The sequence below is a fragment of the Anopheles coluzzii genome, chromosome 2 (genome assembly GCF_943734685.1).
Source record: "Anopheles coluzzii chromosome 2, AcolN3, whole genome shotgun sequence".
Taxonomy (NCBI): Eukaryota; Metazoa; Arthropoda; class Insecta; order Diptera; family Culicidae; genus Anopheles; species Anopheles coluzzii.
The window spans coordinates 56,754,095-56,779,838 of NC_064670.1; the positions used below are offsets into that span (position 1 = coordinate 56,754,095).

The window sequence follows — 25,744 nt, forward strand, 5'->3', positions numbered from 1 at the left end:
GTACTACTCGAGAAGAGATTGTACTTTATTTGATATAGTGTTGCTTTTAGGTAAACAAGCTCCAGTTAACGAACAACGTTCGCTAACTGGAGTGACGTTCCTATGGATTGATTGTTTTGATTCACGTTGACTGGAATAAACATACCATATTTTTTTTTTCATATATGTTGATATAAAGTATAGTAATTCGTGTAATGGCATAAATTAATAGCAAACGTAGGTAAAAGACCCTAAATTTGTGTGAAAAATGCACATTTGCGACAAATTTCTCTTCTTGAAATTTCGGATGTTTCATATTTTGTTTTGTTTAAGTGTTCGTTAACTGAGAATCACTCCAGTTAACGAACCTCCAGTTAAAAAACACTCCAGTTACAACACATCCAGTTAGCGGTCATCTACTTATCATTTAAAAAATATTTCACTACTTTAAGCGAACACTGTTTCATCTGATGAATTACATAGCCAAAGTGCGGATTAGCGAAGTGTCGATTAACGATCGTGAGTATTTAAAAGGAGAATAGTCTCGAGCGTGCACATGCGTTTAATCACCCCAAATGCAGAAATCATCACCCGGTTCTTTAAAAAAAACTATCTAAGTTTAATTTCTACAGTGTACAACCGAGCACTTCATAACTGGATGCAAAACTCCATAGCTGTTTTAAAAACTTCTCTTGATGATTTAAAATATTCCCTTATATGCCCGCAAACCTTCATAGCAACTTTGCAAACATTTTCTAACTATTTGAAACATTCCACCGATTACCTCAAATAGTCCATTATATGATTTGAAACCCTGTAAGTCATCCAGCGTTTATAAGTTTACCTAACAATAGTTAATTATATAAATCCATGACTGTTGAATGAATAAAACGGCACAAAATTATAATACCACATGAAAACATTCAACATTGGTAAAATAACTAATATAGCTTGCGCTATCTTTAAATAACTCCGGGTTTTTTCACTGTGGGCTCATATTAAACTATATAGTACAGTCTCTCCCAGAGTTAAGCGAATAATGCATTTCGGAGACATTCGCATAACTCAGATTTTCGCGTAAGTCGAATATCACGTTTTACAGCCAAAATATATTCGATGGATAATAATTTTTGATTCAGTTTAGTTCATTCATGTAATTTATAACTTATTTGATGAAATTGGTGTAGAAAATTAGGTTAGTTCTGTGTTTTTAGTAATTAAAAACTTTTGAAAATGTTGTAAATTATTTTTCATTTGACATTTTATGGAGATTTGTACTAATTTGACAACTGAACTGTCAAAAATAAAAATTCGCGTAACTCGAATTTGTGTAACTCGAGTGTCGCGTAACTCGACTGTATAAAATGTCTCCAATAGTAGTGTGGCCAATGGGGGTAAAATCGACAGGGCGGTACACAACAGTGTGTACATTAGTCTCATAGAGAACTTCTGTGCCCAATAAGGGCCCCACGGACAAAGAGGTACATACTTGGTATTTGGTACTTTATGTATAAAAATGATCTAGAGCCCTTGATAATTGTTTTATTATATCATTTCATAGACTTGAAAAAACGATCAGGCATAATTATTCGTTGTTAGGCAATGTGTTAGATCGTCATCAGGAAGTTGGTGATCTAGGTCGTTGTTTACTTGTCTTGTGCGCTGGTGGGTGAAGTACTGGTCAGTACTTCGGTTCCCGCATTGCACTACGATGATTTACACAATAGAGAGGCAATACAACGGAAGTTTACAAGACTTGCTTTAAAATGCCATCAATTCAGAGGAACTACAACCTTGCCAAGTTATCGCTCGCGTTGCCTTCTGCTTGGTCTACAGACGCTCGAATACCTTTTTAAGGTAAACCAATGAGTATTTGTTGCTAAAAAATAAAAAAATAAACGAATTAGACGTTGTTTATTAGAGAAGAGCAGCAACTACGTGCCTTCGAGACCTCTTCGCTCTCGTAACTTGCTTGTTGGTGGGAGCAAGCGTTCCTTATATGGATACAATGAACTGTTGCTAGCTATGACAAGGCAATTCAATACATGGTCTAATCAGTTTGATTTTAATTAAACGACCAAAGCCTTTAAAGAAAATATTTTATTAATTTCCAATTTTGGCGACACAGGATTGAGGCACATGTTAGGGGAATAAGTTAGGGATTATGTGTTGATTAGCTAAATAAATAAATTAAATTGTTTAATAAATAAATAAATAAATAAATAAACTTTAGGGGCCCAGTAGTCGAGGGATCTGGAGCATCTCCCCGCCAGCAAGCCATTACGGTGAGTTTGAATCAAAGCCAAATGCAATATCCCCCTGACACCAACAAGGGGCCTCAACTCCTTTTACCGCTTACGGCCCCCTACACCATAAATCAGCAACTCCTTCGCGGATGACATCGACATCATCGGCAGGACAACAGCGAAGGTGTGTGAGGCGTACACTCGACTCAAACGCGAAGCAGCAAGAATTGGATTGAGAATCAATGCGACGAAGACGAAGTACCTGCTTGCCGGAGACTCAGACCATCTGGGAAGCAGTGTATTAGATGACGGCGACAATCTCGAGGTATTACAGGAGTTCTGCTATCTCGGGACGGTCGTTACTTCGGACAACGACATCAGGAGCGAAATCCGGAGATGCATTGTTCAGGGGAATTGTGCATGCTATGGGCATCACCGGCTGCTGAGATCCAGAAGACTTCGAGCCCGCACGAAATGTGAGATATATTGCACATCGATTCGCCCGGTGGTCCTCTACGGACACAAGTCCTGGACCATCCGAGCGGAGGATGCAAACGCTCTGGGCGTGTTTGAGCGACGTATCCTCCGGTGTTCCCATTTTTGGCGGTGTTCGAACATGGAGCGTGGAGTAGAAGGATGAACCACGAGCTTGCTGAGCTGTACGGTGAACCGAGCATCCTGACGGTGGCGAAGGATACGATAGTTGGGGCATGTCATGAGGATGCCGGACTCATGCCCCACCAAGAGGTGTTCGACAGCGATCCTCAGTGCAGCATAAGGCGAAGGGGATCACAACGAACTCGATGGCTGGATCAGGTGTCTACATGGATGGGAGGCTGCAGACAGTGACCGAACATCCTGGAGAATTATTGTTAACCGGGCCATGTCACATCGACGTGCTCTATCGTGAGCAGGCCAACTAGAGAGATAGAGAGAGAGACCCATGACGCAACCCATTATCAAGTCTTGCGAGTTGATGTCTGTACGACGAGACCGGACTAATCGTATATAAACTTAATCCAAAAGCGACATTTCTTCCTAAGATGTCATAAACTTCGTCTTCTTGTTTTTCTTTTTGCCGTAACAACCTACGCGGTCATACCAGCCTATATAGGCTTCAGAGACTTATATAATATGTCCACGCATACGGAAAGAAGGACTTTGCTTCAGGGAGACGGTCTAGTGTTCGTAATCGTTACAGTTTGGCCTTGTGGGAGCTAGTAAACCAATAACCATTTTAATCCGACGATCATTTGATCCAAAATGTATCGAACCGTGCTTAAAATAGCCTGGGTCTTAATACCCTACATCTAAGGATCTAAAAATATCTTTTTGAGACCCGCAAACAAGCCTATGTATAAATTCTTCATCATTGTTCTAAGACGTTCTAGTCCAAATAAAAGACACCGAATGTTGTTGGCAGCCATACCGACCCCAGTACTTGCCGAGGCAGTTGCGCTGTCGCCAGTCAACGTCCACGGTGACGACAGTGAGTATTATAACCATGGTTGCAAAGTTTAAAATAATGCACGACTAATTAACTATTCCGCCTATGTGGTCCATGTCCATAAGTCCTACTTCTGCTGTAAACAATGTTACACTGATATAAAAAATGCATTGAATGGTAGCTCTGGTATACTGATGTGCAAATCGCAAAACAACAATAAAGCAATATTAAAAACTTGTTTAAAAGTAATTTATACATTTATTCGCGATTGTTCTGTGTACTTAAATATTTGCTTACTCCTCATCAGGTATTTGCGAATCTTCAACTGTTCTGCTAGAGGGATAATACACCTTAAATGCATATTTTGATTTCGGAAAGGATCCCACATTCATAACAGTGCACTCCTGTTCAGTTGTATGAAAGCCTTGACATGGATCCCCTATAACGATTAAATCAGGTAACGGATAGAGAGAGAGGGCAGCATCATAATTCCAGTGTGTAGGAAACGCAATCGGTGTTAAAGGCGCTAACGTATTCTGATTAATAATTGTCCGGGCAAACTGCAGAGGTAACAAAAAAAACGAGGTACAAAATAAAAGCATTAATTACAAACCAATCGTTTCTCGATCGTTTTAGCTCGCTTAATACTCACATGCTCTTCCAATAGTCCTTCTTTGGGAAAATGTATCGTATTCCGACACAATTTGGTTACCAAATCGGCACGACACACAACAATTTGCTGAGTACAGTATTGCAACCGGCACGGATTTGTGGTCAAAATAGTTCTAGGGAATCGTTTTTTCAGCTCTCCTGCTAAAGCTTCTGGTACAGGAGGTCGAGGTAAGATATTTGCAGCTGCGGGATCATCAATGGAAGGCACAATAACTAAATCGGTTTGCGATTTTAGCTTCTCACAACTGGACAATATTTCACCGAGCTTTACAAAGTGACCTTTTAGTGTGTAGACATTCTCGATGCTTCTTGCGAACGGTCCCATAAGTACTATCGCTACCGGGGGGAAATCATCGTATCCTCTCAGCAATTGTTCCAACTTTTCCATCACGATCGGATTGTCCAGCCAACAATCGGACAGAAACACAAGACTGTGCTCCACATTGGCTTTCTCCAAATCGTTTAGATTGCGAGAGTATTTCAGAAGCGTTTTTGAGGGACCACCCCAACTGTTCACGGTTCCAAAGAACGCTCTACTGTTGGTAGCAAGCTCCGGCATTGGAAATCCAATCTCCTCTACTTTCAATACACCGTCGCGATATTTACCGTACGCAAGCAAGAAACATCCCTCACAAAACAGTCCCGGCGAGTAGGTTGCCGTACTTATGTCGATCGGAATCGATCCAGTAGGATCTTCCAAATAATAACGACCTTCCGTTAGCTGCGTCAATAATCCCAGCAAGACAACATCGTTCATTTTCGAGGTTGAGAGTATATTCTCTACTTTCCGTAGGCTGAGTTTGTTTCTATTGCCCGGTGCCTCCATGCCAGGTGTCGTGCGCTGGGAGAATGTTTCGTGGCGGCTTGTCTTCTGCCACAGCAACCAGTATCGTTCGCGAATGTAGCTAGACTTACCATCCGGTGTTGCCAATAAACTTCTCTTGTTGGTGTCTGGCAGAAACTTTTTTTTCTCCGCACAGTACACGAATGAAGGCACCTCGAAAGCACTGATGACACGGAAAATCGTCTCGGTATCATCTAATCCTGTATTGTTCGCTTCCTTGATGGCCAGTTCTATGTGTTGTTTTTCTATAACGGGAAGGTTCAAACACTGCCCCTGCACATGATTGGCCACATTCGTGATCCATTTCTTGCGTTCTGCGTCGTTAAGAGGCTGAAGTTGTTGGGCAAGAAACGTGCTGGCCTCACTAAAATGATATCCGGACAACAACACCCCATAAAATAGTGTTTGTACGAAGAAAAACTACAATAAGCATAAATACCTTCGAATCTGAAAACCTCCAAGCGAAAATCGGGAAACTATTTGCGATTTTAAGCGGTGTATTTCACTCATTTTCGTGTTTTGCCTATTACCAATTTAATTTGACGCTACAGTCAAGCAAACAATCGCTTCTTGGCACATTAGCTGGTTATACACATAGCTCGAAACAACAGTCAAGTATCTACGGCACCTGCAAGATTATTGGTTTCTGTATTAATTTGTTATCCATTGGACAGCAAAAAATGGCAGTCTTATAATAAATCTATTGCATTTTGTAAAATGTGATAACCTTACTAACAAAAACTATCAAATGTACGATAAAACGCTAAATACATTTTTACAACAACGATTATTGCCGTGCATTGTGTATACGCGGCAGAATATTGACATTGACGGCACAACACCGTTTGGCGCGCAAATCAAGCTGTCAGTTTGGCTTTGTATGGCTATTGTTTTGGAAAGCGTAGCGAAGAGTTTGTGAAAATGTTTTCTACTAACACCGGAAAATTTAATGCTGAAAAGGCGGATGGGTAAGACTCGTCTTTGGCTCATACATTAACCGAAAGGGTGGCTAATTCAATTGGATTCATTTTCTTACCAGCGATGATACGAATGAGATCGGATATCGACAATCCCGGGAGAATGATCAAATCGACCAGAAATATGGATTCGAACGGGTGAAGGATACACAAGAACGTACAGGCTATCTCATCAACATACACTCGGTACGTCGTCATATGCTATGCATCATCAGTATGCTAAACCCCCTGTGCTAATAACTATTTACAGACGGAAATACTAAATGAAGATCGCCGACTGGTAGCCGCATTGGATATGTATTTCTTGCAAATGGACGGCAGTCGATATAAAACAACGGTCATATACGCGCCTTATTTGCTGCTGATTACGCGCGATGGAAATTCTCTGGAAGTGGCAAAGTTTTTAGGTAAAAAGTATTCTGGACAGCTGTTAAGCGTTGAGCACATTCAAAAAGAAGACCTGGATTTGCCGAACCACTTGAGCGGCTTAAAGCAGAACATGCTGAAACTTAGCTTTCCCAACACGACTCAAATGAATAAGGTAAAGCGAGATCTGTCCAGCGCGGTACGTAAGAATCGAGAGCGCGAAAAGGCTAATACATATTACATGCAAATGCTGAGTACGTCTCTATCGACGGCAATCCGTTATGACGGCATCGAGGCCGAAGGAAGTGGACCAAATCAGAATGTAGACTTTTACGATTATATCGTTGATATACGGGAACATGATGTACCGTACCATGTTCGAATGTCAATTGATTTGAACATATTCTGTGGCACATGGTACACCGTCCGCTGTCGTGGTGGCGAAGAACCTCCCGTCATTACACCGCGTCCGGACATTCTCGATCGTCCTGAGCCGGTCATTCTTGCGTTCGACATAGAAACAACAAAGCTGCCGCTAAAGTTTCCAGACGCACAAACGGATCAAATCATGATGATTTCCTACATGATAGACGGCCAAGGATACCTGATCACGAATCGTGAGATCATTAGCGGTGATGTGAACGATTTTGAATACACTCCGAAGCCGGAATTTGAAGGCAACTTTATCGTTTTCAACGAGCCTAACGAGCTGGGATTGCTGCAAAAATTTTTTGACCACGTGCTAGAGGTAAAACCACATATCTTTGTAACGTACAACGGTGACTTCTTCGATTGGCCTTTCGTTGAGGCGCGTGCAGCTGTCTACGATTTGGACATGAAGCGTGAGATAGGTTTTTCGAAGGTAAATGGGCGCGACGGAAATTACCTTTGCCGACCTGCGATGCATCTTGACTGTCTGTGCTGGGTGAAGCGCGATTCCTATCTTCCCGTTGGCTCGCAAGGATTGAAAGCTGTGGCAAAGAGTAAACTGCGCTACGACCCAGTCGAACTGGACCCCGAAGAAATGTGCCGTATGGCAGTAGAGCAACCCCAAGTGTTGGCAAATTATTCAGTCTCAGATGCGGTGGCGACTTATTATCTGTATATGAAGTACGTTCATCCATTTATTTTCGCCCTGGCAACGATTATTCCAATGGAACCGGACGAAATTCTGCGGAAAGGTTCGGGGACGCTTTGCGAATCGTTGCTGATGAAAGAAGCGTTCAAGGTGAACATTGTATTCCCTAACAAACAAGTGTCCGAGTTAAACAAGCTGACAAACGATGGGCATGTGCTGGATTCTGAAACGTACGTAGGAGGCCACGTAGAAGCACTTGAGTCGGGCGTGTTTCGCGCTGACATCAGCACCCGCTTTCGACTGGATCCAGATATGATAAAACAGTTGCAAGAAAACGTGGACAAGGTGCTTGAACATGCAATTGTCACCGAGGAAGGTGTACCGTTATCGGAAGTGACCAACTTTGAAGAAGTGAAAACTGAAATATTGTCCGCGTTGCAGCAATTGTACGATATTCCAACTCGCTTAGAACAGCCCGTTATTTATCATCTAGATGTGGGGGCAATGTATCCGAACATCATTCTCACAAATCGGCTGCAACCATCTTCAATGGTAAACGATGCGGATTGTGCTGCGTGTGATTTTAACAAACCTGGCGCACGTTGCAAGCGAGATATGGAATGGTTATGGCGTGGTGAAATGCTTCCTGCAAGCCGCAATGAGTTTCAGCGCATTCAGCAGCAGCTAGAAACTGAAAAATTTCCCCCACTATTCCCAGGTGGTCCGCAACGCGCTTTTCACGAACTTTCACGAGAGGATCAGGCAAATTATGAGAAAAAGCGCCTGTCAGATTATTGCCGCAAAGCGTACAAGAAAACAAAAGTAACGCGATTGGAGACGCGAACATCAACCATATGCCAAAAGGAAAACAGTTTCTACGTGGATACGGTGCGAGCGTTTCGCGATCGTCGATATGAATACAAAGCTCTAACGAAGGTTGCCAAGGCAGCCGTCACGGCGGCAGTGAAGAGTGGCGATGCTGGTGAAATAAAAGCCGCAAAAGGACGTGAGGTATTGTATGACTCACTGCAGCTTGCACACAAGTGTATTCTAAACTCATTCTACGGATATGTAATGCGCAAAGGTGCCCGTTGGCACAGTATGCCAATGGCAGGTATTGTCTGTTTGACTGGCTCAAACATCATTACGAAAGCTCGAGAAATCATCGAACGCGTGGGAAGGCCACTTGAGCTGGACACCGATGGCATATGGTGTATCTTGCCGGCATCATTTCCGCAAGAATTTACGATCCGAACTAATCATCAGAAGAAGAAAACGATCAATGTTTCCTACCCGAATGCCGTTCTTAATACGATGGTAAAGGATCACTTTACGAACGATCAGTACCACGTGCTGGAGCGACCACACACTGCCGATGGTAAGCAAGCCGAATATTCTATACGCTCGGAGAACTCCATCTTTTTTGAAGTAGACGGGCCCTATCTGGCAATGGTGCTTCCTGCCGCCAAGGAGGAAGGTAAAAAATTGAAAAAACGATATGCAGTATTTAACTTTGACGGTTCATTGGCCGAACTGAAGGGGTTTGAGGTGAAGCGACGAGGCGAGCTCCAGTTGATAAAAATATTTCAATCATCCGTTTTTGAAGCATTCTTGCAAGGGTCCACTCTGGAGCAGTGCTATGCTTCTGTAGCCAAAATCGCCGATTATTGGCTGGATGTTTTGTACAGCAAAGGACACAATATGCCAGATAGTGAACTTTTTGAACTGATTTCCGAAAATCGTTCAATGTCACGTAAACTCGAGGATTATGGGGAACAGAAATCAACGTCCATTTCCACAGCGAAACGGTTGGCTGAATTTTTGGGCGATCAGATGGTAAAAGATGCAGGATTGGCTTGCAAATTTATCATTTCTCGCAAACCGGAAGGAGCACCCGTGACGGAGCGGGCAATTCCTTTGGCAATATTTCAATCGGAAATAAGCGTTCGACGACATTATTTACGGCGCTGGCTGAAAGACAACACCATGGGTGATGCAGATATACGCGATGTTTTGGATTGGAACTACTACATCGAACGCTTGGGAGGAACGATACAAAAAATCATCACAATTCCAGCCGCATTGCAGGGCCTCAATAATCCGGTACCGCGTGTGCAACATCCCGATTGGCTGCATAAGAAAATGTTAGACAAAAATGATACCTTGAAACAACGACGTATAAGTGAAATGTTTAGCATCGCACCACCAAAACCGAACAGAGAGGTTACCGATGTCGAAGATTTAGTAAGGAAACAAACCAACGGATCACTAGCGGGTGTTCCGATCACCCACAAACGGCGCAGAGAAGGTTCTGAAGAACAAGACGATTGCCTTCAAACCGAAGCGGAGCAACCGATCCCAAAAACATGGCGTGAAGCTTTAGGAGAACCTCCCTTGCCGGGGTCAAGTCGGGCTGAATTGATCGATTGGCTACAATTTCATAAGCGGAAGTGGCGCTGGCAATTATCGCAGCGCAATACAAACCGGCGTGATGTGCGCAATAGCAAACGTATCCGCACGACTAACGATGATAGCGTTAATGTCGCGGTATCAGCACGAACCGCAACATTAGGTGGTTTTCTGCGCAAAACGCAACGTTCGCTGATTGAACAGAGTTGGCAGATAATACAGCTTTTGCCGATGGACGATATGGGTAACTTTACCGTTTGGGCTATGGTAGGTGACGAGCTGCACAAAATTCGGCTCACTGTTCCGCGAATCTTCTACGTAAATCAACGAACGCCGGCTCCCCCTGAGGATGCCGGAGCAGCGGGAGGATCCAAAACTATGTGGAAAAAGGTTCATCGAGTACTGCCTCGTGCACGGCCCGTTTATCATCTTTACCAATACGTGGTGCCCGAGCAAGTATTTCGCGACAATCGTTTGGGTTTGCTGGCTGATCTTGCGACGCCAGATATCGAAGGAATATACGAGACGCAGATGACGCTAGAATTTCGTGCCCTCATGGAGCTAGGCTGCGTATGTGCGGTTCAACGATCGGAAGCAAGAGCATTAGCAGCAATGGCTACGAAAGATCTCGATGCTTTCAACATCCAGCAGTTGGAGATGCGCCCCGTCTCCTGTACACCGTATCTCAAGAACTCCTTGAATGGTCGCGTGAATTTGCGCAAGATATTCCTCTACCAGCACGTGTCACCGACAGGAAAACGCGAGATGTGGGGTCTATTCTCGGCCGCCAGTAAGAAAGCTCTCGTGATTGTTCTAGATACGGTACGCACAAACCAACTGCCAACAGTAAAAAATCTATACACTTCCGAACGAATAGCACTACTGACCGCCAGCGATGAACATGGGGAAGATATGCTTCCTCCGTCGGACATGACGTTCGAAGTTTTTATGGAAATAGATGCCAAGCAGGTGTATCAGCGCGTAACGCGCGCGTTATCGGCATATCGTGATGAAAAACGTGGCCCAACGTTACTATGCCTTCAAACGGCCCTTGGATTGTACAAGTTAAATCAGCATTTGCCGATTTGTTTAGAGTTCCCAGAGGTTTCCATTCACATAGCAGACGACGCGGCCCTGCTCTCTGGGCTCGATTGGCAACGGCACGGTGCTCGGTCAATGATACGACATTTTCTTAATTTAGGTCGCGTTCTTCAAATGATGCTAGAACAGTGCCTCTATTTCCAGCTTCCGCTGGGCAACATGCCTCCCGACACGGTGCTTTTCGGTGCGGATTTGTTTTTCGCGCGGCTTCTACATCGCCATAATTTTGTGTTATGGTTTTCTGGCGGGGCCCGTCCCGACCTTGGAGGACGCGAAGCGGATGACAGTCGATTGTTAGCCGAGTTTGAAGACAACATCTCGGTCGTACAGAATCGAAGTGGTTTTTATCGTTCAGTTTGCGTTGAACTAACCGTAGAAAGCTTAGCGGTATCTGCCCTGCTCCAGGCTAGCAAGGTACAGGAACTGGAAGGCACTTCATCCGCAATTACATTCGACGTAATGCCCCAAGCATCGTTAGAAGAAATGATCACTAGCGGACCAAACGGTCAGCAGCTTTCCAACTACGACGAAACAGCACTTTGCAGTCAGGCATTCCGTGTGATGCGGATGATGGTCAACACATGGCTGCGCGAAGTTTCAATCAACCGCAATGTATTTTCCGACTTTCAAATCATCCACTTTTACCGTTGGGTACGGTCCAGTCGCGCTCTGCTTTACGATCCTGCTTTAAGACGCGCTCTCAATACTATTATGCGGAAACTTTTCTTGCAAATTGTAGCCGAGTTTAGACGCATGAAAGCAACGATCATTTACGCGGATTTTAATCGTATAGTGATTGATACAGGCAAGCGAACTGTTGGCGACGCGATCAGCTACACGGACTATATAGTGCAAAACATTCGCAACCGCGAACTCTTCCACAGCGTTTCGCTGTCGTTTCAGCAAGCGTGGGAATTTCTATTGTGGAACGATCCAACAAACTACGGCGGAGTGAGAGGTAACCTACCGAAGGAAGCGATTGACTCCAACGAACCGAATACGTTAACATCGCAGGATGAATTGGACGAAGAAGAGCTGGCGCTCGAAATGAACTGGAGTATTTCCGAGCAGCTGCCCGAGGAAAGAAGATGTCGGGCGAATTTTGAAAGCTTTGTTGTGTCTTTCCTCCAAACGATGGCCGAAGGTGTCTCGCCCGAAAGCGCACTGCAAAAGCTAGCCTGCATTGCCTACGGAATGGTACAAAAAATGCACGATGGATGCGCACGTGGCGCCAACGGCCCGGCATTGGAGTTTATAAAGGCGATAACTAAAGCGCTAGCCGCATGCAAAGAAGCTGAAGATCAACTAACAACTATGCGTCGCAACATGTTACTTCTCGTAGGCATTGGTGACTTCAGCGACAAGGCCGTGTGGAAAGAATCGAGAAAATCCTTCATTCTTACCGAGGTCATCTGTCAGGCATGCAATCACTGCCGGGATCTAGATCTCTGCAAGGACACACACCGAGCTTTAAAAGACGGTGAATTGCCTGTTTGGTTATGTGCACAGTGCAACGTGGATTATGATAACGTCGAAATCGAAATGCGGCTCCTCGACGTGGTACAGCGGAAGCTTATGTCATACACGCTACAGGATTTACGGTGCATCAAGTGCAAGCAAATCAAACGGGAAAACCTTTCTCAGTACTGCACGTGCACGGGATGTTTTGAAAATCTCATCTCTACATCGGAGTTACGTCGCTTGCTGCAAACGTTCTACACGCTTGCCAAAGACTATCGCATGAGTGTTCTTGAGGAAACCGTTCAACACCTACTGGAAACGTAAGCAGTTTCAGCTCTTCATTAGTATAGACTATAGAATGGAGCAGAGAAAGGGTTTTTTTTTGTATAATGCTCTATGCGCTGCGATAATGTTTCTCTTTTTTCGGCAAATAAATATCAACGAAACGTAAGTTATTTTACATCTGTTTCAGAAGCAGTGATAATGTTATTTCCTATTTAAAGATGCCTGCTTTTAGATGACCGGGCACCATTCAAGCGCTGGAATTGATCGGATCAATTTTGGGCTCCTCGAACTTGAAGGCGGGGAAGGCAGTCATATCTTCGCCCTGACCACCTCCGTACTGCTTGGCCAGTTTCTCCATCTCTTGCTTCAATTCACGCTGGATTTCCGGTGTAGCATCAACTAGTTTGCCACCACTGAAATATTTTTTTTATTCATAAATTAGTGAGTGCAGTGGCGATGCGATAGACTTTCCAACAAAATACTTACGCGCTCTGGCTCTTCTGTGCGTATTCACGGAGTTTGGTCACGAACAGCTGCTGGATTGGATCGCTTGCCTTAGCCAGCAGTACAGCAGAGACACCGTAATTACGGCGAGTCTGCAGTCCAACAATCCGGGCAGCGGATAGAATCTGGTTGGTCAGCATCTGCCGGAAAAACAACAATGGAGATGAGTGCGACAGTAAGTTATGTAACTCGAAAACAACTGGAATTCATTGTTTGCACATCACTTCATTCCACTATCGTATTGCATTATTCTGCCTTCATTTCCTTAAGGTAGTGCTATTTGCGAACGTATTGCAGAACCTACCTTCGGTTTATTTAATTCACGGAATCGTCCTTATCGCTTCGAGAACAGATGCTAGAAGATTTTGGGATGTCGAGAAAATCTTGAGCACGATCTGTTGACAGTGAGCTGACATCGGCCGTCAAATATGGCAGTGTGACCAGATTATTTTGGCCGATTTCGGTAGGAACATCAATATTTTATCTGTAGGTTAAAACTCGAAATTCAGTTAAAAAGAAGTGTTAAGCGGAGCGGGAGGGGGAGGGAGGGGGTGCTGGGAGTGCTAATGCGCAAAATGAAAGTTCCATCTCACAAAAATATGTATACTTTATCTAGTATACTTTATGGATTAGATTTGGTTCAGCGGTTACACAAACGAAGGTCTTTCTGAAGTGTAGATCTGAAAATTGTACCAGGAATTTTAAGCCAAAGAAGGACTAAGATGCATATTTTCTTCTCAGTGGTGGCAAGTTCTTTTTCTCGGGGCTATTTGGAGTTTTATAGTTCAATGATTTTAAAAAATGAGATTTTTCCTTCGAACCCTAGATATGTATATCGGTATTACTGGTCACTATACCCACAGGGCAAGGCGAGCTTTTTGGCGGCCATCCTTCAAAAACCCTCGCACGAAACGTCAAAAAACCGTCACAAGTACAGACGGTCCTCGAGATACACGGTTAATGGGGACCGAAAACGGCCGCAAAATAACTGCGTTTTTCGTATTTTCGCGTATGTCGAATCTCGTGATTTACGCCTATAGGATGTACCGTGTATCTCGAGGACCGCCTGTATAGCCATTGGCGGAAAAGTAAACAGAGTGACCAGAAAAATCGATTTAGGGCCCTGTCTGTGCTTCGTCGCATGTGATTTTACCAGGTTTTCAATGATATTATTAAGCGAAAGGCCACGGGAGTGACAAAATGCTGACAAATTTTTCAAAATGTGAGCTTTTTCACTTTTTTAAGCTTTTGTCAAAATTTTGTGATCTGGAGCAGTCAGGAAAAAAAGTTGACAAAAGTTGACAAAATCTGACGTTCGTGAAAAAGCGTATACAAACAGCTATTTGGCGCAGTTGTGACCCATTGTTATGATAATAATGCTAAAATGCATGATTCTAATTGATTTATGTACCTAGTTAGTTCTTCTTAAACAAAATATCGATGATATTCAGATGTTGGAGCTTTTTGTCGCTCTTGTGTATGTTTTTGGTGCGGCCACGAGAAAAGCTCTTTTTTGCAGTTGACAAGCAATTTTGACAAAGTTGAAAAAATTTTCAACATTTTTTCAGCTCCGTGGCCACGCGCTAATTGACATGTTCATCGAGTTGTTGATTCGTTCGAGCATATAATTGACTTTCAGCGAGATATACGGCCTCAGCACAATTTTTCGATCGAAAAAATTCGATCGATCCGGCTGTCATTTTGGTGTCATTTGACACTCATTTCGCCGCCAAGGTGTTCATTTTACTGGTCTTTTTGAAAACTGTTATACCATGACACTCACGAGCAAAATGAACTATGCTACAAAAATTCGATCGTTCCGCTTTGTATGGCGAAAAATCCGCAACTCATTGAGCTGCGGAAATTTTCGAATATGCCATTTTTCTGATATGCCATAAATCAAGGTTAATGGTTTTTAAAAACGTTATGTAAAAGCAAGTTGGTAATTTTTCTGGTTCTTTTTCAATATTTTGGGTGATAAAATTTTTTTGTTAAATATTTTAGAAAATGGTTTGCCTACACTAAGTACTGAACTCGATGGGAATCGACTTCATGCAGGAGAATGAAAGAAATAGTTATACTGTCAGTTTTACGTGAGCGCCTATCGAATTTTTTCGATCGAAAAATGGTGCTGAGGCCGATAGAATTGTTCGGAAGTAGGCATTGACATGTTCGGCGATATTACAGGGTTTTCGAGAATTATATTGAAATCCCAAGCGCCACAGATTAAGCTTAAACGACTGGAAAATTGAATATCCATAGAAAAAAAAATGAATTTCCACAGCTTCATTGGTTTGATCAATAGATGGCGTATTACAACTCATCATTATATTGCTATCCTTTTCTTGCAATGTGTTTCATGTGTTTTCCTTGCAAGTTTCATCTTATTATGACCTATATAGCCTTCTAACTTTCCGAGCAAAAACCTATATGAACGGTCGTGTGGTCAGATACGTGGGTATCAACACCAACGACCATTACTCAATTCTCACTTGCTTCAGTACTGGTGGTTTCGGTTGGAGTTTAGTATTTAAACAATCGTATCGCCGTTCTAGTTCTAGCGATGCATAACTTCAATTTGAAACCATACAACAGTACAGAGGAAATGAGAAAGTTCTCCTCAAAGCGATGAAGCTCAACTGGTTGGGGTATCCCACCAACAGAGAGCGCCACCAGCTTTTTCGCTATTTTTAGAATGCATGAGTCGTTTGCCGTCTGCTAAACGAAGTCTTTCTATATTCCGTTTAGGTAGAGAACTTGAGTCGTTTAGAAGCCGTTTAGTGGTCGTTTAGTGGATTTGTGACACTTGGGATGTTCAGCGAGTTGTTGAAGGCGGTTGGTACACTGCTCCTTGCCTGCTGGCAGAAAGGATTCAATACCCAAGTGCCACAAATCCACTAAACGACCACTAAACAGCTTCTAAACAACTCAAGTTCTCTACCTAAACGGAATATAGAAAGACTTCGTTTAGCAGACGGCAAACGACTCATGCATTCTAAAAATAGCGAAAAAGCTGGTGGCGCTCTCTGTTGGTGGGATACCCCAACCAGTTGAGCTTCATCGCTTGGAGGAGAGCTTTCTCATTTCCTCTGTACTGTTGTATGGTTTTGCATTGAAGTTATGCATCGCTAGAACTTGAACGGCGATACGCTTGTTTAAATACTAAACTCCAACAGAAACCACCAGCACTGAAGCAAGTGAGATTTGAGTAATGGTCGTTGGTGTTGATACCCACGTATCTGACCACACGACCATTCATGTAGATTTTTGCTCGGAAAGTTACAAGGCTATTTGGGTCATGATAAGATGAAACTTGTCGAAACACATTGCAAGAAAAGGATAGCAATATAATGATGAGTTGTAATACGCCATCTATTGATCAAACCAATGAAGCTGTGGAGCTTTCATTTTTTTTCTATGGATATTCAATTTTCCAGTCGTTTAAGCTTAATCTGTGGCGCTTGGGTAATTGTTGCCTATGTATCAGATTTGGCGAATGTAATGTTTTTTTGGAATCTAAAGCATTCAAATCTTCGTTTTAATCTAAGAACTGGCTGCCACGTTAGTTTTTTTGGCTTCTTTCTTCGTGCTACGCCTGAGTAAAACCCAAAGTCTATATAATACAGAGATCGATGCATAGCTCGATTTTGGTCCACCATTCTGAAAGCTTGTTTTTGACAGTTAGATGAAAAAGTTTGTGAAGGATACCACACAACCAAACATTTTTTAGGGCCAATTATGCTTTTTCTGTACAAAATCTAGTGTAATTATACATTTCCTTCTCATTTACGTGGCATGGAGAAGTTTCTCTAATTCATCACTTGAAAACGAATAAAATCAGGAAACAAGCCTATTAGCTTTGGTTCTCTTGAGCTGCACATGATTTCGTCCTAATTTTGGGCACTGATCTTGTTATAATCAATAATTGTACTATAAATCTATCTTTTCTTGTTATTCGTCAACTTTTTTAAGCACAATATTACGAACAAACGATGTAAAATGACCGAAAATGCATTCAGACCACTGCATGCACAACAACTAAAACCTCAATGTATACTACGATAAAACTATTGAAGCTTTTTCATCCAGCTGTCAAAACTTTCTCACGCTTTTTGATGAAATGTTCTGGACGACTCGACCTCTGTATTATACAGTCATTATCCGATATACGCTATCGTACGGGACCAAGCACAATAGCGTATATCGAGTTTTCGCGTATAGCGGATTCCAATATAAAAATAGTTTACACTACCGGTTCGAGGGTTAAACAATATCGCCACAGAGTTTTGCATTAATGTTTTTTTGTTGTAAAACAGGTATCTTTTGCACAAATTTAATGCAAAATGCTTTAAGAACATCTAGAAAATTCAACAATAGCATAAAATATTTCAAAGAATTAAAATATTTGCAAAAAACACATAGAGCTGTCAAATTTAGAGGAATCGCGTACTGCGAATTCGCGTATATCGAGTATCGCGTACTGCGGATAATTGCTGTATAGACTTTGGTAAAACCACATACAATTTCTGCGACATTTCGTTTAAACTTCAAGGCATACTAGATTTTGTTTTGGAACAAACCGTCAAATTGTGAGTCGATGTATTGGTGAGAAAGAACACCATAAGTGTTATGTTTAAACACTTTTGCTTTATTTAAACACTTATTAAACATACGATATAAATAAAATACATAATGAACAAACACTTTAAACGTATACTGTATGGGCCGCGCACCAGCCGCACCGAGCGCCCCTGCCGAGAGCTCCTGCTCGATCGGCCTTCGTGCACACTCTGCCTAGGCGCTCGGCACACACTAAGCCTTGCAGGCTTAGTGTGTGCGACAGTGTGCGTGTACACACTGTTGTCCCCCTGGACGTTGACCGGTGGCAGCGCAACTGCCACGGCAAGTCCAGGGGTCGGCACGCACGGCTGCCCACAACATCTCCCCCTTTATTTATCCGGAGGGGTCGAACCGACACGGAATATTCCACTGAGGGAATACCGGTGTGGTGACACCCTCCGGCCGATGCTGATGAATACTGGGGATGCTGTGGCGCGAGCGCTTTCGGTATACCACGGATACCGAAACCCTTATCGGCTTCGCTCTCACCCTTTTCTCGCGTTTGTTCCACGACGGTGACGATCACTTGCCGCGGTGGCGATGCTGCGTACGCCTTCGTCGCCTTTTTCCACCCTGCTATCGCCCTTTGTCGTGCTTGAGTCGAGCCGACGACGACAACCCTGCTGCGGCGTCGGATGCTTTGTTGCATCCAGGGCGGCCTCGCCCTCTTTGGACACTGTTGCTGCTGTTGTTGATGCTGGGCGGCATGGACCCTCGCCCTTCCTTCACATGTTCCTGCTGTTGTTGCTGCTGCGCTCTGCTGCTGATGCTGATGCTAGGCGGCATAGACCCTCGCCCTTCCTTTACACGTTCCTGCTGCCCGCTGAAGCTGGGGCTGATGCTGATGATGCTGTTCCAGGGCGGTATGACACCCTTGCCCTCTTGGTCACGATGCAGCCAGGGTGGCATGACCCTTCGCCCTTCCTTTGCGCGTTGCTGTTGCTCGTAGTGCTGTATCCAGGGCGGCATGACACCTTCGCCCTCTCTGGACACTGTGGCTGCCCCCGGGGCGGCATGACACCCTCGCCCCCATAGTACAGGGCAGCACCCGGGACGGCATGGGTCCTCGTCCCTTTTCCACACTGCATCCAGGGCGGCATAGATCCCTCGCCCTCTTAGGACACAGTGGCACGACTGCTGTTGTAACTGCAGGGCGGCATTGACCCTCGCCCGCTGAAGTTGGGGCTGCAGCCTGGCGGATGACGCTCTCGCCTATAGCCCGGCAGCAAGGCGGAAAGCTTCCTCGCCGATGACGCTGCCGGCGTTGCTTGGACTGCAGCCCGGCGACCTTCACACGTCGCCGAGAGTGTGCAGCGCTGCCTCTACGGTCCCCTTGATGGGACGGCAGCCGGGGGCCTCGGTCTTGGCGGTCGCGGCGGCCCAATCCTTCCACGGGTTTCCCGGACCTTTGCCATCGCGATGGCCGCTACGATGATGCAGCGAAAGACGTGCCCAATCGCGATGGCGTCCGCGGGTTCGTACTGGGATCCCCCTTACGCAGGAGGATCCCATCCTCGTCGCCACTGTTGTGACTGCACTATTTGCTCTTTATTTATACACATAGAACTTTACATTTATAAATAATATACACGAAATACAAACACGTTAAAACGTACAACACTTTACAACGTAGGCCGCGCGCCAGCCGCACCGAGCGCCCCTGCCGAGAGCTCCTGCTCGATCGGCCTTCGTGCACACTCTGCTCGGCGCTCGGCACACACTAAGCCTTGCGCGCTTAGTGTGTGCGACAGTGTGCGTGTACACACTGTCGTCCCCCTGGACGTTGACCGGTGGCAGCGCAACCACGGCAAGTCCAGGGGTCGGCACGCACGGCTGCCCACAACATAAACGACTGGAAAATTGAATATCCATAGAAAAAAAAATGAATTTCCACAGCTTCATTGGTTTGATCAATAGATGGCGTATTACAACTCATCATTATATTGCTATCCTTTTCTTGCAATGTGTTTCATGTGTTTTCCTTGCAAGTTTCATCTTATTATGACCTATATAGCCTTCTAACTTTCCGAGCAAAAACCTATATGAATGGTCGTGTGGTCAGATACGTGAGTATCAACACCAACGACCATTACTCAATTCTCACTTGCTTCAGTACTGGTGGTTTCGGTTGGAGTTTAGTATTTAAACAATCGTATCGCCGTTCTAGTTCTAGCGATGCATAACTTCAATGCAAAACCATACAACAGTACAGAGGAAATGAAAAAGCTCTCCTCAAAGCGATGAACTGGTTGGGGTATCCCACCAACAGAGAGCGCCACCAGCTTTTTCGCTATTTTTAGAATGCATGAGTCGTTTGCCGTCTGCTAAACGAAGTCTTTCTATATTCCGTTTAGGTAGAGAACTTGAGTCGTTTAGAAGCCGTTTAGTGGTCGTTTAGTGGATTTGTGACACTTAGGATGTTCAGCGAGTTGTTGAAGGCGGTTGGTACACTGCTCCTTGCCTGCTGGCAGAAAGGATTCAATAATTGTTGCCTATGTATCAGATTTGGCGAATGTAATGTTTTTTTGGAATCTAAAGCATTCAAATCTTCGTTTTAATCTAAGAACTGGCTGCCACGTTAGTTTTTTTGGCTTCTTTCTTCGTGCTACGCCTGAGTAAAACCCAAAGTCTATATAATACAGAGATCGATGCATAGCTCGATTTTGGTCCACCATTTTGAAAGCTTGTTTTTGACAGTTAGATGAAAAAGTTTGTGAAGGATACCACACAACCAAACATTTTTTAGGGCCAATTATGCTTTTTCTGTACAAAATCTAGTGTAATTATACATTTCCTTCTCATTTACGTGGCATGGAGAAGTTTCTCTAATTCATCACTTGAAAACGAATAAAATCAGGAAACAAGCCTATTAGCTTTGGTTCTCTTGAGCTGCACATGATTTCGTCCTAATTTTGGGCATTGATCTTGTTATAATCAATAATTGTACTATAATTCTATCTTTTCTTGATATTCGTCAACTTTTTTAAGCACAATATTACGAACAAACGATGTAAAATGACCGAAAATGCATTCAGACCACTGCATGCACAACAACTAAAACCTCAATGTATACTACGATAAAACTATTGAAGCTTTTTCATCCAGTTGTCAAAACTTTCTCACGCTTTTTGATGAAATGTTCTGGACGACTCGACCTCTGTATTATACAGTCATTATCCGATATACGCTATCGTACGGGACCAAGCACAATAGCGTATATCGAGTTTTCGCGTATAGCGGATTCCAATATAAAAATAGTTTACACTACCGGTTCGAGGGTTAAACAATATTCTTCCCAGAATTCACCAATCTTGGGTCAAAGGTCAGCAACGACAATAGCATGGAAGCTGAGTTGCGCGCAAGGATGCTGGCTGCCAACCGGTCATTCTACTTTGATGCAGTCTGGAACTTTGATGCTGTTTATCTACTGCAAAAGACGAATTAGGGCGGTGGCAACGCTTTTTCGCATGCGATTTTATTGGACGACTTCAAACGTGCGTTCACCTATCTGTACATCACGCCTACGTAGATTCTGATTATTTATTGGTAGGTCCGCTGATGTTGCCACCATAAGTTTGGTCTTTGCCTCGTTTATCTGCAATCCGAGGCTCTCTGCCGCCTGCTCAATCCCTTGGTAGGCTTCTGCTACATAGGAGAGTCGCAGACCAATGATGTCTATATCATCAGCGTCCTGTTGTTTATTTTATCGATGACGCTTGCTTGAAAATAAAACACAAAGAAAAATAATCCCCGGTACCCTGGCAGCAGCTAATTTTCTCATGCTAAAGATCGCTGCTTGAATTCGTCTTTGGCAGTAGATAAACAGCATCAAAGTCCCAGGCGGTCCTTCTAAAAAGCGCCTAAGCAGCTTCCTTATGCCAGGGTGCCAGGGATTATTTTTCTTTGTGTTTTATTTTCAAGCAAGACGTCATCATTGAAATACAACACATTTTTTTATTTTCTTTGTGTGCATGTTTTGTGAACTGTAGTTATTTGTGAACTGTAAATGTTCATAACGTTTACAGAATTTTAAAGAATTCACAGTTAAGAAAAAACCACTTCACTTAATATTATTGTATCAAATAACTAATCTAACTGGAGCACAAACCACGAGACGGTGTGTGGCTTTGACATTTTGACAAGAGCCACCTTGTACCGATGCCATGCATTAAAAATCTATAAAGTTCCCCCAAGTTCGGTACGCTTTCTTAACAAGCCTTCAAGTTCCATCATGAACCATACTCATCAGGCTAAACAGCCGCGAGGTTCCAAAGAGTACCGTTTCATCTCTTAATCACCCACAAAGTACGACATCGGAACGATTTTTCGGTAAACAGCCCCACATCAACTATGGAGTTCGAGCTGGCTATTTTAATATTACAGGCGTCCCCCGAGTTACGACCCCCTCGAGTTACGACGATTCGCAGATACGACGATTTTGATTTTGACATTTAGAAGTTGTCATTGAGACGAAATTGATGTATTTTTTTTTTTAATTTCTTTGCTGATAATCGTTACAAATACATTTCCACAGATTCTGCAACTCCCCGGTCTTGAATATCTATATTGTGTAAACGGCTTTTGGAGGAAACTAATACATTATTGTACATTATTTTAAATAAAATACACGATTTCATAGATTCCGACTCTTCAATTTCAGTTATAAACTTTATATTCACAGATATTCGACATACGACTATTTCGACTTACGCCTTCCTTTGGGAAATTTGTTCGGTCCCAAATACAGTCGTATCTCGGGGGACACCTGTATCTACTCGTTTATCTACTGCAAAAGGCGAATTCTAGCAGCGATCTTTAGCTTGCCGAAATTGGCTGCTTAAGCAATTTTGGCTATTTGGGTGGTTATCATTTTTATTCTGTCTTAATTCTTGATTGTAGTTCGTAGTTTTAGTCGTTAATCGATGAGCTAGGATATTGTTTTTACGAGTCGCTATGTTGATACCTTACGGTGCAAAATAATCTGTTCTTGATTTATTAAGTGAAACATTTCAAACAAAATTCACTTGCGCTTATATGTTTGTGTATGTTAATGTAACATGCCTTTAATCACCAGTGGATGATTGCTGATTTCACTTATCCTTCTCAATTCTTGTGTCTATTTTTATTACGCATCTGTTCAATCTGCGACTGAAAGAAGACTGTGTGAAGACATTGAAGTATTACAAATCACTAACACATACAAATGAGAAAGTCTACAAAAGGCTCCCAAGAAGAAAAAAAAGACAGAGCAGCAATTTTAAAAGGAGACAGATGCGCGGAAAAGAGACAAGGAAAAGGAGGATATGGGAAGATGATGGGAGAAAAACGATAGGCCAGCGTTGTAAAAGACCGTAAGAAAAGAACTAAAAGTCAGGCTACCAAAAGTGAAGGGAAAGTAAAGCAGACATAAATCCCAAATAACAGATGACAACAAACATCAGCATCAAAAGATGCATGCAAGTGGAAACAAGGGATGGGAACCAGGACAGCATTCAAGCCAGAATTTGATCTACCAAGGCAGCGTGTATGTGTGTAGGTGTCTGGATGAACGTACACATACTTTGCTCCGTGTAACTTATGTAGAAACTCGAAGCTAATAAGAGGTTAAAAAGGGAATAACGATAGCGCAGGGTTTTGAGCTACCGTTACAGATCGCGAAAAAAACTCTTTTTGGAGTTTAGTTTGCACGAATATGGAACGACCGTAGTAACTGTGACCGCGGTAGCTGCAATTCCTTATGCAGCACGTAGTTATTTCGTTGATAGCACTATCGCTTTAAACATTCGATGGTAACGAGTAAAATTGAGAGTTGAAATGCGAAATTAAGCTGAAATATACAAGTCGGCTTGGACATTACGCTACATAGAAGAATAATTAAATATATTAGTTTTACTTATATGCTCGTACTTGTACATCATAATTTAATGTTCTTGAAAATTTTAATAATTGTTCTTGAAAAGACCTAATTATAATGCTTTTCGTTTTTCATTAACTTTTGGGCTTTATTTTATACTTATAAATTTTAAATAAATACTTTGGCAATCGAATCAACGCTGCTAGTTTAGTAAACAATATTGTATTAGCATATCATTTAACAACAATATTAGCCCATCCCGTCAATTATCATACCTGCCTGATAATTGTTTACACTATTTTCTTTGCAACGGCTGCTACACCGTCTTGGCTAAACTCAATGCGACTTTATGTCATCTTGAGTGGGACGATGGAACCCCCACTTTAGTCTATCTTGCTGACGCGCGGTCAGACCGTTTACGCACCACCTTGCTGCCTCAGCAAACGCCCTTTTCGCCGCTGCTCCACTAGCACACGCGTAGCAGAATGAATACTGCTAGCGCAGCTCTGGGAAGGTGTGTGGGTTTTCATTCATAACTTTAAAACGAACAGACTGTTCGCTCTTCGGTCCTTACCTGCCTATACCCTGACAGGTTACACACCCACAAAGGAGCGATCAATTCAAACAGTCTCAGTGTGTCTGTGTATGTGTGCTGGCCTTAACCGCATGTGGTTCCTTTTTTTGTTCATTCATCTGTTCTTGCTTTGCTCTATACAACGGATAGGATCTGGAAGCAGTATATGTGAGAGGCAACTAGTCGATCGAGTGATCTCTTTATTTCCCTCTCTCTCTCGCGCGCGCTCTCTCTTTTTACTTTTGTTCTTTATTTTTTGCTCCATCTCCATCTCTCTCTCTCTCTCTCTCTGTCTCTATATCACTCTATCTCTCTATCTCGCTCACTCTACCTCTATTCTTTATGGAAAGGCCTTTGGAGTGTATGAAATCTATCCTCTCCACATGGCTACACGAAGGACCAGGGACGACACAGTGGAAGGTGATGATCTATGGTGCCGTACACACATGTTATTTCAATCGTTGGTGCTTGAAATTCATCCTAAAATCATGATATTATTAGTAAGACATTATCGATTTCAAATATTCTTCCATAATACTATTTTTTCCATCGATGGTGGATGATGATAGATCACCTTTTTTCAGCCAGTGGAGAATTCCCCTCATTGAATTTATGATCAAAATTTCGCTAAACACCATGGGTTGCCACGCTGGGCCCCGCTCATTTACTTGTAAAAAGGTAATGAAATCGTACATGTACCCTGCTTGGGGGGGAAAGTTGTAACCACTGTGATAGATGAATAGCTAAAAATAAATAAAATATGTATGTTACATAGCATATAAACAATCACAGGTTTTCACCTGCAGTACAACTTTACGTAATTCTATGTTATGTTGCGTACCTCACATATTAACAAAAATTCAGCATTGAAACTAATTTTTCTCGTCTGTACATCGCCCATACGCTACAAATAAGATCGTTGTTTGGGGATGGTGTGTGTGCAGTCGGCAGTACTGGTGTTTATTTCGGATGATCACAAGCTGAGCAACGAATTTTCCTTCCAAGTCTTTCAGGAGAACGTTCTCCGGTAGTGTTGAAGTGTGTGGTGTTTGAAAATGCGCGAATGCGGCATTTTTGTATTGTAAACGCTAGCTTCAAAAACAATATTGAATATCGTAGTTAATGAATAGTGCAGTTTTAATAAAACGTAAAAATTGAGCTTGAGTGGCCATAAGTTGTGTTTTAGTCGGGTAATTGACACGTAATGTCTGTTATTTGATCTCTTATGTGTAAACCTTTTTCGTGATCAACAAATAAAACGGTATTTATTTCGAATTTATGTATACGTATTTAAAAATGGTGCCCAAGTGTAAAGAAAGAAAGAAAA

At 43.0% G+C, this 25,744-nt stretch overlaps 3 protein-coding genes and 1 long non-coding RNA gene across 4 annotated transcripts; 1 reads left to right on the top strand and 3 right to left on the bottom strand.

Moving 5' to 3' along the window:
• Positions 1-1,040: 1,040 nt before the first annotated feature.
• LOC120952151 (DNA polymerase epsilon subunit 2) lies at positions 1,041-5,781 on the bottom strand. Its single transcript, XM_040371317.2, has 3 exons — positions 5,628-5,781; positions 4,325-5,552; positions 1,041-4,232 (listed from the first exon to the last, which is right to left on the bottom strand). The coding sequence occupies exons 1-3, from the start codon at positions 5,696-5,698 to the stop codon at positions 3,966-3,968; spliced, it is 1,566 nt and encodes a 521-aa protein (XP_040227251.2). The 5' UTR covers positions 5,699-5,781; the 3' UTR covers positions 1,041-3,965.
• Positions 5,782-6,061: 280 nt separating this feature from the next.
• Positions 6,062-13,040, top strand: LOC120952664 (DNA polymerase epsilon catalytic subunit 1). The gene is made up of 3 exons (XM_040372109.2): positions 6,062-6,156; positions 6,228-6,351; positions 6,416-13,040. The coding sequence occupies exons 1-3, from the start codon at positions 6,110-6,112 to the stop codon at positions 12,902-12,904; spliced, it is 6,660 nt and encodes a 2,219-aa protein (XP_040228043.2). The 5' UTR covers positions 6,062-6,109; the 3' UTR covers positions 12,905-13,040.
• LOC120952666 (ATP synthase-coupling factor 6, mitochondrial) lies at positions 13,033-13,808 on the bottom strand. The gene is made up of 3 exons (XM_040372115.2): positions 13,674-13,808; positions 13,352-13,509; positions 13,033-13,278 (listed from the first exon to the last, which is right to left on the bottom strand). Exons 2-3 carry the CDS (start codon positions 13,507-13,509, stop codon positions 13,113-13,115), a joined length of 324 nt encoding a protein of 107 aa, XP_040228049.2. The 5' UTR covers positions 13,674-13,808; the 3' UTR covers positions 13,033-13,112.
• An 8,166-nt stretch (positions 13,809-21,974) lies between these two features.
• LOC125906816 (uncharacterized) lies at positions 21,975-25,350 on the bottom strand. Its single transcript, XR_007452164.1, has 3 exons — positions 25,259-25,350; positions 24,992-25,160; positions 21,975-24,897 (listed from the first exon to the last, which is right to left on the bottom strand). It is a non-coding gene; the product is annotated as an uncharacterized LOC125906816 (long non-coding RNA).
• Between the last annotated feature and the right edge of the window lie 394 nt (positions 25,351-25,744).

Excerpts from the sequence above, each read along its gene's own strand:
- LOC120952151 (XM_040371317.2), bottom strand. The coding sequence starts at position 5,698 with ATGAGTGAAATACACCGCTTAAAATCGCAAATAGTTTCCCGATTTTCG. Across the intron at positions 5,553-5,627 it reads GGAGGTTTTCAGATTCGAAG|TGAGGCCAGCACGTTTCTTG; the intron begins GTATTTATGCTT and ends ATATCATTTTAG. Across the intron at positions 4,233-4,324 it reads AAGGACTATTGGAAGAGCAT|TTTGCCCGGACAATTATTAA; the intron begins GTGAGTATTAAG and ends TTACCTCTGCAG.
- LOC120952664 (XM_040372109.2), top strand. The coding sequence starts at position 6,110 with ATGTTTTCTACTAACACCGGAAAATTTAATGCTGAAAAGGCGGATGG. Across the intron at positions 6,157-6,227 it reads AATGCTGAAAAGGCGGATGG|CGATGATACGAATGAGATCG; the intron begins GTAAGACTCGTC and ends TTTTCTTACCAG. Across the intron at positions 6,352-6,415 it reads ATCTCATCAACATACACTCG|ACGGAAATACTAAATGAAGA; the intron begins GTACGTCGTCAT and ends AACTATTTACAG.
- LOC120952666 (XM_040372115.2), bottom strand. The coding sequence starts at position 13,509 with ATGCTGACCAACCAGATTCTATCCGCTGCCCGGATTGTTGGACTGCAG. Across the intron at positions 13,279-13,351 it reads GCACAGAAGAGCCAGAGCGC|TGGTGGCAAACTAGTTGATG; the intron begins GTAAGTATTTTG and ends AAAATATTTCAG.